This window comes from Saimiri boliviensis, chromosome 15, assembly GCF_048565385.1.
Source record: "Saimiri boliviensis isolate mSaiBol1 chromosome 15, mSaiBol1.pri, whole genome shotgun sequence".
Taxonomy (NCBI): domain Eukaryota; kingdom Metazoa; phylum Chordata; class Mammalia; order Primates; family Cebidae; genus Saimiri; species Saimiri boliviensis.
In genome coordinates, this window is record NC_133463.1 from 13,712,165 (window position 1) to 13,724,467 (window position 12,303).

At 37.3% G+C, this 12,303-nt stretch overlaps 1 protein-coding gene across 8 annotated transcripts in view; it reads left to right on the forward strand.

Annotated features, from left to right (window-relative positions):
• CHD7 (chromodomain helicase DNA binding protein 7) overlaps positions 1–12,303 on the forward strand; it is a 180,371-nt gene that overhangs the window by 133,106 nt on the left and 34,962 nt on the right. For all 8 annotated transcript variants that reach the window (XM_039464557.2, XM_074386678.1, XM_039464560.2 and 5 more), the window contains 7 exons: positions 178–261; positions 1,769–1,906; positions 2,003–2,124; positions 2,480–2,723; positions 3,742–3,918; positions 8,149–8,292; positions 9,764–10,019. In XM_039464557.2, the coding sequence (XP_039320491.1) occupies positions 178–261; positions 1,769–1,906; positions 2,003–2,124; positions 2,480–2,723; positions 3,742–3,918; positions 8,149–8,292; positions 9,764–10,019 (1,165 nt within the window). The remainder of the gene's footprint in view (positions 1–177; positions 262–1,768; positions 1,907–2,002; positions 2,125–2,479; positions 2,724–3,741; positions 3,919–8,148; positions 8,293–9,763; positions 10,020–12,303) is intronic.

The following is a 12,303-nucleotide window of genomic DNA, read 5'->3' on the forward strand; positions in this document are numbered from 1 at the left end:
TTCTCATGGGGAATGATTTTGCTAAATTGTTGCATTTCAATTAATATAATAGAATTTGCCAAATTTAAGATTTGTATTGCTGTGACCCAAAATATTATTGCCTGGTAAAAAGTGGAATAGTATTTCATCTCAGGAAATAAATAAACCTTTTAACTTTTTTTTTTCCCTTTGGTGTAGATTGAGGATGAGCTTTTTAATCCAGATTATGTGGAGGTTGACCGGATAATGGACTTTGCACGTAGCACAGATGACCGGGGAGAGGTAACAGGAGATCATTTGTATTACAAAGTGGTGATTCAGGCAGCCCATACATGTTTATAGGGAAGATGGTAGCATCCTAGACCTGGTCTTGATCAGAGCCTTGAACTGTGACACACTTGGTCTAAATTTAACTGAAACTTAATGATTCATTATTAGTTTTATGACTTAATAATAGTGCAAAATACGTTTTAGTTTAGTCTGAGAGCTTTTTAAGAACAATCGATTTTCAGTGTGAAACAAATACATTGAAATATTGTACAGTTCTACCATATGTCCAAAAGAACGTACAAAAGAATTCAGTACATTTTGGTGTAAATCTGTCATCTTGCACAAAGTATCTTCATATACCTGAGTGTCTTTTGTGGCAGAATGGAGTTTAAGATTATTTAGCATTGGGCATCATTAGTGAAGTCGATGAATTCATTTAATGTGGTGCAGAGAGGCCAATAGACATTATTTCTTTTAAAATATCCTGGTCTCAGCACTCTGATTTTGCTTTGCAAAACCCTGTGAGATTATAAAGGATATTTGATAGGTAAGTAAGAATGAAGACAAGTGTAGCGACTTCTGAGTATTGTGTCTTGATAATGATGTGCCCACCCACCATGAGTTCTGTCCTTCCTGACTTCATGTAAATTGAATTTTATATATACAGTGTTTGGATCTTGCTCATCTAGGGGGGATCTGCATAGAACTCTCATTTTCTTCCAAACTCTGTCATGAGACACTATGCTGTTTCCAAGACCATTATCTGTAACATGATCTGTACTTTTCTGGTTTTGCTTAGTTATACTTTTTAAAAAACTATTTCATAGCGTATTTACATTGTACAGCAAATATTTTTCACATCACAACCAGATCAGTGTACCTTGGTCTTGAAATGAAGGTCAGCAAACCCAAGTGTTTTCTAGAAGAAAGACAAAGGAAATCCTGTTGATCTGCATTACCTGAAATATTTTGCCTCCAGCTTTCTAAAGCTCAAATATATTATTTTAATGTGATTGGATACAAACAGTATCACTCTTTTTAAGGAAAAAGTAGAGTTCCTAATAAATTTAAGTCTATGCCTCATTTTTTAAGAAACCATCCAATTGTGTAAATATTTAAATATGTTAGGATGATTTACCGTGTAAATCTGAATCAAACTCTTGATGAACGATTTGCACAGGTAAAACAAATCTCAAATTCAGCTTTGCTGTTTACTAGCTATTTCTTTATACTTTCTGGCTTTTGAACATCACTTACCAATGATATTGATAAAAGGCTAATTTGTTCTGATAAACCAAATAATACTGTTTCCAGTTTAGACTTGAGACTCTTAACTAGGAACAGCTGTTTGATGGTCATAGTTTCTAAATTTCTGTCAATTCAGACTTACTCATGCTGGGATAATGTCTATAGATAAATGAAGTAGAGCATGCTTTTCCTTAATGTATTTGGAAATATATATAAAATATATATATGTGGTCAAATGAATCCAATTCTGATTGATTTAAATCTGGTCCAGCCTGTGACTCACTATTTGGTGAAGTGGTGTTCACTTCCTTATGAAGACAGCACGTGGGAGCGGAGGCAGGACATAGATCAAGCAAAGATCGAGGAGTTTGAGAAATTAATGTCCAGGGAGCCGGAAACAGAGCGTGTGGTAAGAACTGGCTGACGGGAGAGAGTTTAATTTGAAAACAGCGTAGTGGTGTGATCTTCCGGGTACCACTAATGGGATTTACTATATTTGAAATAGGAGCGACCTCCTGCTGATGATTGGAAGAAATCGGAGAGTTCCAGGGAGTATAAAAACAATAACAAACTCAGGGAATACCAGTTGGAGGGAGTAAACTGGCTACTTTTCAATTGGTACAACATGTATGTAAAACATGTTTTTCTTCACTTTTAAGTATATCTGTAGCTCGTTTAGTTACTGAAAATAATAAAAAGGAACTTAATGTTCTAACTCTAATAAAAAACTTTTTAAAAGCAAGCATTGGAAATACGTATAATATTTATTTAACAAATATGAATACAGAGATTGATACAAGTATGTAAAAATAATTTTTCGTCTTTGAGAATTTTGTTTGAAAATATATTTTGTTGAATCTAAGAGAACATCTAAAGCCTTTGGATATGCATTTGTGAATACAATGGTATATATTTTGTGAAAGGACAGCAGTGTCTCATATCTATACTCATTAAACTTTTGTACTTTATTTTCCTCCCAAAGGCGAAACTGCATTTTAGCAGATGAAATGGGTTTGGGAAAAACTATCCAGTCCATTACATTTCTCTATGAGATATATTTGAAAGGAATCCATGGCCCTTTTTTAGTAATTGCCCCATTGTCCACAATCCCCAACTGGGAAAGGGAATTCCGAACCTGGACAGAGTTGAATGTGGTTGTGTATCATGGGAGTCAAGCTAGTCGTCGGACCATTCAGTTGTATGAAATGTACTTCAAAGATCCCCAGGTAAAAATTTCATGGGTTGTATTATTTGTGCTTATTCTGTGCATTTTAAGGTGTTAAAAAAAAAAAAATCAAAGTCTTGGTGACTTGGGAAGGTCTAATTTTTGCCAAATTGAGAAATTTGCTTTAGATATTTGACTCAATTTTTTTTTTATTATCTTTCTAGGTCTATGAAACACCTCTTTATTTTTATAGCTTTGGTTTTTCTGATTATTAGAAGGAATGATTTTTTTTTTTTTTTGCTTTTGTTGATCACTGAAATCCATTTAATTCATTGATATGTTAATTAGTTTTATTTTGCAAGTCTAAGAGAAAACTAAACAAAAGATGGTGACATTAAATGTGAATAGAAAGAATATTTTATTATGCTATTGCTAGAAGTGAAAAATAGTAAGCATGTAAAAAGTCCTTGAAATACTTGACACATATGAATGAAATATATCCCAAGGGAGGAATTTATGCTTTGGCTGTTAGTAGCAATTGCTTTAATTTTTTCTTACTCTAGTTACCTGTATGCCATTAGTGTGTATCAACAGTGAAGCATTATAAATGACATGATAAGAAGGAATAATATGTGCTAAAATAGTTTTATGGGTAGCAAATGGAGGTCCTGTAATATTATTGCTATTTATATATATACGTGTGTGTGCACTTGTTCTAAGTATAAATCTGACCTACAATTAAATAAAGAAGAAAAAATACTGAAATCTGTATTTACCTTTAGATTTGGGAAATTATAAATTCTGTCCTAAGTAAATGTGTGACTAGAATGGGTACACTTAGTGGTAATTGATACATGGGATCTGTTAGGAAATTAGATCCAAAGTGTACTGACAGTTTTCTCATTTGTTTTACAATATAGTTTAAAACCGCCAAAATAACTTGAAAACAGAATGTATGTCACCTAAAATAAAGACATCTTCAAAGAGATAACTACATATGTTTAATACTGTTTATTCATCCTTAAAGTTACTTATGTAATCATTAAATGCTTAATAATAATTCAGAGTTGTCTTTATAGGGTCGAGTGATAAAGGGGTCCTATAAGTTTCATGCCATCATCACTACATTTGAGATGATTTTGACTGATTGTCCTGAGCTGCGGAATATTCCATGGCGCTGTGTAGTCATTGATGAAGCCCACAGGCTGAAGAACAGGAACTGCAAGCTGCTGGAGGGACTCAAGATGATGGACTTGGTCAGTGATCATACTGGTGATTGCACTGAACCTGAATAGAATTATTGCTGATTTGGTAGTTTCATGGTTCTGAATTTGATGCCTGTGAAGAGTATTTGAAAAACTTGTCAAATATTTTCTCTGGAACTTTCATTCATTCAAAAGCTGTTGCCTTTTGAATTCTTAAATTGTTGGCTAGTATCTTTAAACAGTTGTGAAAAAGCAGAGTATAATCATGATATCTTCACTAAAGTGAGTTGCAAGTATTTGCCTTACCTTTGTTCATAAATACAGATTGATCATGCCAAATACAAAAATCCCAGAATACAGAACTTTTTGAGTGCCCACATAATGCTCAAAGGAAATGCTCATGGGAGCATTTCTGATACTGGATTTTCTCATTTGGGATGTTCAACCTGTAAGTATAAATGCAGCTATTCCAAAATCTAAAAATATCTGAAACCTGAAACACTCTGGTCCAAGAATTTTGGATAAGGGATACTTAACCTGTACTGCCATTTCATTAACTGTTGAGCCAAGCTTTACCTCAGTGATGACAGTCCAGTTAGGTTCCAGGGCTCTTATTATTATTATTATTTTTTTGCCATACTGTGGCCAGCAGGACTTGTAGATTGAAGTTCTCAATGAGTTGGGTAGGATATCTGAGGTTGGTTTAGTTCACACAGATGCTTAGAAGTTTGGGGCATTACGATGCCTCAGATTTGATCTGAGTTTTTACACCACACATATCCCCTTATAGAGTGGTTATGATCACTCATATTTCATTTTTTTTTTTTTTTTTTTTTTTTTTTTGAGACAGAGTTTCGCTCTCGTTACCCAGGCTGGAATGCGATGGTGCTATCTCGGCTCACCGCAACCTCTGCCTCCTGGGTTCAGGCAATTCTCCTGCCTCAGCCTCCTGAGTCTCTGGGATTACAGGCACACACCACCATGCCCAGCTAACATATTTCGTTTTTAATGTACATTTTAAAGTAGGGTTACAGTCATTTAGCATGCCTTGGGTGATTTGATGAGTTTCATGGAATTAGAAAAAGGTTTTTAAAATATTTTTAGAGCTAATTTCTGTAGGCTTATTTGATCTTTTGTTAACTGAGAGTTTGAGATAAGGAGTATCCTATGTATTCATGGCCGTATGTGTTTAGCTAAAGACTGGTACTACCAAAAAGACACCTAAAAGCTTTTTGTTGCAGCTGATTCTCTGAAGCAGCTTCTTTTATTCTTAAAGATTGGATTTGCCAGCCATGCTTTTAGTTTAAACAAACAAAATCTAGTTTTGATTAAAGGAAAAAGTCTGACAGAATTATCCTATTTAGGATGGGATTTCCCATTTTTCTTCCTAATGAATTACTATTAAAGCTATCCTAAGTTCTGTCTCAAAGCAGTTGACTATTACTTGGTGGCCAGTCCACAAAACAAGTGAGACTGCTTAGAAACAGTGAATAGTCTCAGGGACCCTGGTGAGTACATGGAAGAGAAACTCTGGTTGTATTTGTTCACTCCAGGCAATACTTAAGCATTAAAATCAAGTGCACTTGTATTTGCAAGTAAACACTAATGCTTGTGATATAATCTAAATATATCTTCTCAGTAGGGATGCACCTTCATAGTTTTCTACTAAGAGACAGTTACATCACCGTTTCCTGAAGGCTTAAATAGTCATCTGACTGAGTTTATCTGAGTTGTGTTCTATTATTAGTTCATATGTTCCCAGATAGTAGATTCTTACTGTAAAACATTCTTTCAGTGGTGAGTATACATTAATTTAACTCGATCACCATCAATCTGTTTGTCATTGGGCTATTTCAAAGAGTTTTCTATTATTTATACTAACATTTGATAAATGGATTAGAATCTGTTATCCAAATAATTTTCCTGTTACATGTTGCAGTGTTCTTAAGCTTTTTCACATAATGACACATACAGAAAATTACAGTGGTTGAATGCCACACTCAAGTAAAAAGAGAAGGCTGCCCACTGCCACAGGACACCACCAGTCCTAGGTGTCCTGACTGTCTCCAAGAACTTATAACCTATACTCATTCTTGGCTCACCAACTGGGAAGTTTCTGATTAGCACATGAACAAAATATTTATTTTTCTGATGATCAAGAATCTTTATTTGAGAAGAAATGTTTTCAAGAATGGAACACATTATTGTTTTTCAGAATATACTTATATTTGTCCAGTTCTGAACAGCTCGTTGCCTGGTCTTTTAAAGTAATGATTCTTACTTTAGAATAAGCATCTTGAGAACTTAGCCACTTTCTACTTTATAATCTTCCTAGAATAAGTCACAGTCACAATAGTGGGTAGTAACTATATCCAACTACAGCACAGGCCACAGGGAACTGCTGTTTCCTGCACTAGACTGAGTTGTGATGAGAATGCTCTTGATGGGGATTATCTCCAAGTGCATTCTCAGAAAAGAAGACCAATGAGTGTCTTCAGCTCTGCAGGCACCAAGGAAATGTTTGCGAAGATGATACATTGTGGGGTAGTCACCATCTTCACAGTCTTGCACAGGAGCTCTGGGAAAGTAGCCATCTCCTTGTCCCCATCCACAAGGAGGGGATACTGTAGAGGTCATGGTAGTTCTTCATTGATTCCAGTATCTCATCTTTCATTGTCGGGAAACCCCCCACACAAAGAGTCTGCTTAAAATGAAATTAAATACACATCACTACATCAGAGCTAAATACAATGGTAACGTTGTTAAGGCAAAAGCATATCTGCCGGCATAGGTGGAGGTGATAAGCTCCATCGCCTGAGTTTCTTAACGTGAAGTTTTGTGAAACTGTGCATAGTAATTGTGTATTTTTTCATTGTTACTCACTTTCAAATAACCATATGGTATAACTGGCTGTTAACAGCCATTGAAGGGAAGCTGCATAAGAAAAGAATTCTTTCCTTTTTTCGAATATGTTCATTTTGAAATTAATAAGTTAAAAAGGCCTTAACTTTAAAAATATTTGGTTAGGCAGTCAGGATTTAATTTAAATCCTAGTAGTAATAAAGGATATGAAAAAAACTGGGAGACACTATATTAATACAGCTCATCTACCACAATAGCTCTTTCCCGAATCTCTGATGGGACTTAAATAAAAATCTGTATAAAGTAATCCAGGACTTGGATATGTCAGTGTTTGTGGCCCAGGCTATACATAAGTGTGGCGATACATTAGAAAATCCTGAATTGATTGAATAATTTACTGAGTCTGAAGATGATGGTGGTCCATAAAAGTTCTCAGATTTTTTTTTTCACAGGGGTGAGAGAAGAAGGAATACTAGCATAATGAACTCCTTCACCTCACTTTCAAAGAGCATCATTGACAGATATGACATGGTAGATATTAAGAAAATTAGTATGTTCTTCACTTATTCATCTAGTATTTACTGAGTGTATACTCTGCTTGGCAACCAAGACTTGTCAGATTCCAAGTTAAGTCAGAATATTGCTGTCTCAACTACTGAGAGGTGTAATTACTTTCTGAAATAGTTTTATTAGCTGTGCTGTGTACCAAATGGCCAAAGTAGAAGATAATAGGGTTCTTAACATTAATAGCTCACTATTGTTAAGAATGGTCATTGTAAAACAGCTCCTCTGTATTGCATATACAGAAATAGGAGGGATAAGGTACAACTGCATGAGGAAAGCTGGGGAAAGAGCTTGTAAACAGGAAGAATTAATTAAAGAAATACCTAAGTTGGTTCAAAGAGACAAATTTATAAATAGCATCTGATTGATTGTGGTATTTACAACCCAGCTGACCTCTTTGCTAGTTGGAAATTTTTGCAGAACAAGATAGTTTTTCATATGCTGTTGCATGTAGAACTTCTTTTGTCTCTATAAAGTGAGTCATGCAGGAAGCAGATGGAGAGATGAGAGCACTGTTGATGTAGAGAGCAGAAAGAAGCTTGCACACTTCATCTGAGTCTAGGGATTCTACGAAAAAAAACTTAACTGGCGGGGAAAAAAGCATTGAGACTTGGACTTAGAAAGCATGGCAAGACTCATTTAAGAACCCCGTAGAGTTCTAGAGAGGACTATCTACACATCCGTTTCCCTGAAGCAGAAATCGTGCTCTAATATATCTGTTTTCATGCCTGATTCTTATGCTTTACCTAGGATGGATGAGTAGGAGTAGAACAATCAGTGTCTAGTGAGAGGCTCTGGTTTTAAGAAAGTGTTTTTGTTACAACTTGGTTAGTGGCTTTCGTTGCATTACCTCAGGAACACAAAGTGCTGCTGACGGGAACCCCGCTACAGAACACTGTGGAAGAACTCTTCAGCTTGCTTCATTTCTTGGAACCAAGTCGCTTCCCTTCAGAAACCACCTTTATGCAAGAATTTGGTGATCTAAAAACAGAAGAGCAGGTATTTATCACCTCCATTTTGTATTTAGTCATAAGATTGAAGGTTAGCCCATGAAATGGCAAAGTATTAGCAATTATTTTAAAGTGTGATTATAATACAGTTTTTCCCATCTAGTACAGAGAACCTTAGATACCCTTTCCTTAGACTTTTCAGATCATTATTATAAAGGATTTCTTGTTTGTGTGTCTATTTGCTCTTGTGAAGGGCTGTTGAGATTTATAGAGAGGTTACATACCTGTTACGGTAATTTTCAGAGATAGCTGTGTTGTGCAGGTTGGTGGTTTTCCTATGTATGTGTAATTTTGGGGATGTCGGAAGCCACTGACATTGGTAGAGCTATTTGCCTACTGCAGTTTTGTGGCTCTGTTCTTTCTGAAGCATCTGTACTCAGCCACATTGCTTACTTCTTCAGGCCTACATATTTTCACTTTAGAAACTTTGAGCATAACCACCGTACACTAGTTCTATGAGAAATAAATGAAGTATCGTGTATGAAAAGTACTTGACTTTTTTTTTTTGAGATGGAGTCTCGCTCTGTTACCCAGGCTGGAGTGCAGTGGTGTGATCTCGGCTCTCCGCAACCTCCGCCTCCCAGGTTCAAGTGATTCTCTTGCCTCAGCCTTCCAACTAACCAGGACTACAGGCGCGCACCATCACACTTGGCTAATTTCTGTATTTTTGGTAGAGACAGCATTTCACCATGTTAGCCTTGTTGGGCGCTTGGCTATTTTATATGCTGTAAGAGTTGTTTGGGTATTAGTTGTAATTTGTGTGCTGTATTTGAGATAAATATGGAGATAGACTTGAAATCTTGGTTTTCATGTGCCTCCTCCCCTGACTTACTGTCTAAAACCTCTTAGCTCAGTTGAGTAAGGTCTGTTTTTTTTTGTTTGTTTGTTTTTGTTTTTTTTTTGTTTTGTTTTTTGTTTGTTTTTTTGTTTTTTTTTTTTTTTCTAAAATAAGAACTGTATGGAGTACTCCATTCTATTGCCAATCAGCAGAAAAGAGAACCAGGGAGAGATGTCTCTGCTGGCTCCCTTAGGCAGGGACTAGATTGCTCCTGGCTCACTTCCTCTCATTCTTTAGGTCTCCCTAGAAAGGAAGAGAATAGAAACAGAGCATTGTCATGACATTGTCTTGTTCCTCTTTATCTTCCCGATGGCTTAAGACAAACAGAAGGGAAAGGCTAGATGAATAAGTTGAATTTCTCTTTCTGGGCACTTTTCAAGCCTTCTGGCTATTCTGGGCTCCTGGGTGGGTGAAATAGTTCATTTAACATAGAATCATCCAATCTTCATGCACTGCTCTTGTGAAAGCAGAAAGGTTAGCTCAGCCGTACTCTTCTTACCTGGGATGTGAAAAATGAAAATGGATGGTCAATGAATGAGATAATTCTGGTTTTTCATGTTAGAATGTGTTTTAACTTGCAGGCAAATCATGACACCAGTATTTACTTAAGGTCTTTTTTTAGGTGCAAAAACTTCAAGCTATTCTAAAGCCAATGATGTTGAGACGTCTCAAAGAGGATGTAGAAAAGAACTTGGCCCCCAAAGAAGAAACTATTATTGAAGTCGAGCTAACAAACATTCAGAAGAAATATTACCGAGCCATCCTTGAGAAGAATTTCACATTTCTTTCCAAAGGTGGTGGGCAAGCTAATGTACCTAACCTTTTAAACACTATGATGGAATTGCGGAAGTGCTGCAATCATCCATACCTTATCAATGGTAAGTGTGCCCTACCCAAGAACTTAATTAAGTGACGATTGAAGCACCAGAAATCCCTTTCTGCCCCCAGACTGGGGATTTTGTGGTGTATAGTCATTGCTGTCTCCTGTCCACTCAGCGTGGGTTTCACCAGCTTCCCAGTTTCTGTGATGCCTCCTTTTCTGATTGCTGAAGGCAAGTGACCATTGCCCCAGCATTCCCTGAAGTGGAATCTCACCTTGCCTTTCTCCTACCTCCTTGTGCTTGAAAAGAGGTGTTGGTGTTCCGTGGCTAGAAGTCATCTGAAGTGCTAACCACTAAAGAGAAATTAGCCCCTAATGGAGGTTTTCTTGGGGTTAGTGTATTTAGAATGGAGATGTTAAAGAGGAACTTAGGTGTGAGCAGATAACTATTAGCTGTCTCAAGCCTTTGATGGAAAATGTCCTCATCTCCTCAGTCCAGAATCATCCAGCACCTCTGTCCTCCAAGAACAAAAAGATTAACTTAAACCTTTGATAATTTATGACCCTCCTCTTTTCTTAACTAAATTCATAGTGTTGTATAACTCATGGCTTAATACCTTTATATTTCTGGAAATCAGTAAGATGATAACTATTTCATGCTTATTATGTGTAAGATACTCTGTAGACTGCAAAGGTAAATAAGAAGGGAGCATTCGCCGCAAGGAGACTTTGGTTATCTGAGAGATTGAGATTGGCAGTCTTTAGAAAAAGGAAGGGCATTTAGACTGAAGTAATAATACAAGCAAAGAGAGGGAGTCAGGGAAACAATGAGGAATTTGCCCAAAATGAAAGGCACATGTAAGAAATGGATCTTAGTTAGACATGCTCAGCCCCTGCTGCAGAAGGCCTTCAAGGCTAGTGCGTGTTACCTCCACTCCACTCTGCAGGCCGTGAAGAACCATGGCTAGCTTTGAGCTGAGCACTGATGAGAAGTATGATTCAGGGTCATCTGTCAGGCAGTATTGTACAAAAAGAATGAGAGGAGGAAAGAAAGAACAGCGGAAAGACCACTTCAGAGGCTATTCAGTTCTGGGCAGGAGTTAATGTGGGTTAAAGAAGGGTGGTGCAGGCTAATTTGGGAGACTGGTACACCATGATAATTGGCCGGCAGTGAAATTAGATTCTTTTCTAAGGAAGAAGGTGCAAAACTCCATCTGTCTTTAATAGTCTGTGATGTTCAAGGACAGCTAACTTAAAGAATTCCTAGTCTTTCCCCCTCTAATAACATACCTCATCAGCCACCCCATATTCAGAAGTCTCCATTACTAATTAACAGAGTAGTCCACACCAAGAAGACAGTCTCAAAGCGTTGCACCTGGGATTATTGATGTGGTGCAATGGATCAGTGAATTTCTTTTACATATATATACCTTTTTTTATTCTTGAAATAGGGTCTCACTCTGGCACCCAGGCTGTAAGTGCAGTGGCACAATCTGGGCTCACTGCAGCCCCAACCTCCCAGTTTCAAGCAACCTTCTCACCTCAGCCTCCTGAGTAGCTAGGACTACAGGCACACGCCACAATGCCCAGCTTATTTTTTGTAAAGTTAGGTTTTCTCCTTGTTGCCCAGACTGGTATGAAACTCCTGAGCTCAAGTGATTTGTCCACCTCAGCCTCCGAAAGTAGTAGGATTACAGGTGTGAGCCACTGTGCCCAGCCAGTGAAATTCTTTTTGTGCTTTTAATTTTGCCGTCTAAAGAAGTATCCTGTGTGATGATTATTTGTCTAATACTGCCAACCTGCAGTGTGTTTAGGAGCTTATACGGCCTTTATGGTGAGTGTCAACTAGCTGGGTTGTGAGTTGGAGAGATGGAAGTTAGGGTGACTGATGGTGCGAGCTGAGGACACGTGTGTGCATGCACTGTGCACACACACGTGTTTGCATTTAATAGCTAGTACAAAAGAAAAGAAATAATAGCCTCCAAAGGGAAAGAAAAGAAAAGGAGATAAAAAAGGGTTTGAATGCTACCAGCAGGATGTGTGTGAAAGGGGAGATCTCAGTGATGGTGGTTAGATTGCCACCCTAATTCCATCAGGTTTACCCTGTTTGGTCATATATTAATTATATACATTGAACATTGTGGAATGTTTTTCCCCAAAACACAGCTGGCAGGTCTCTTCATTTGCTGATTGCTTTCCAGGGTCATCCTCTATAGCATATTTGTTCGCCAGGAGCCTCTTAGGACTCCCTAAGGCTTGGCATCTGTGGTAGTTGTTCTAATTGGTCACCCCTTGAGCTCAGATTTTCTGTTCTTACAAGTTAAGAAGTATCTGTTAACCAG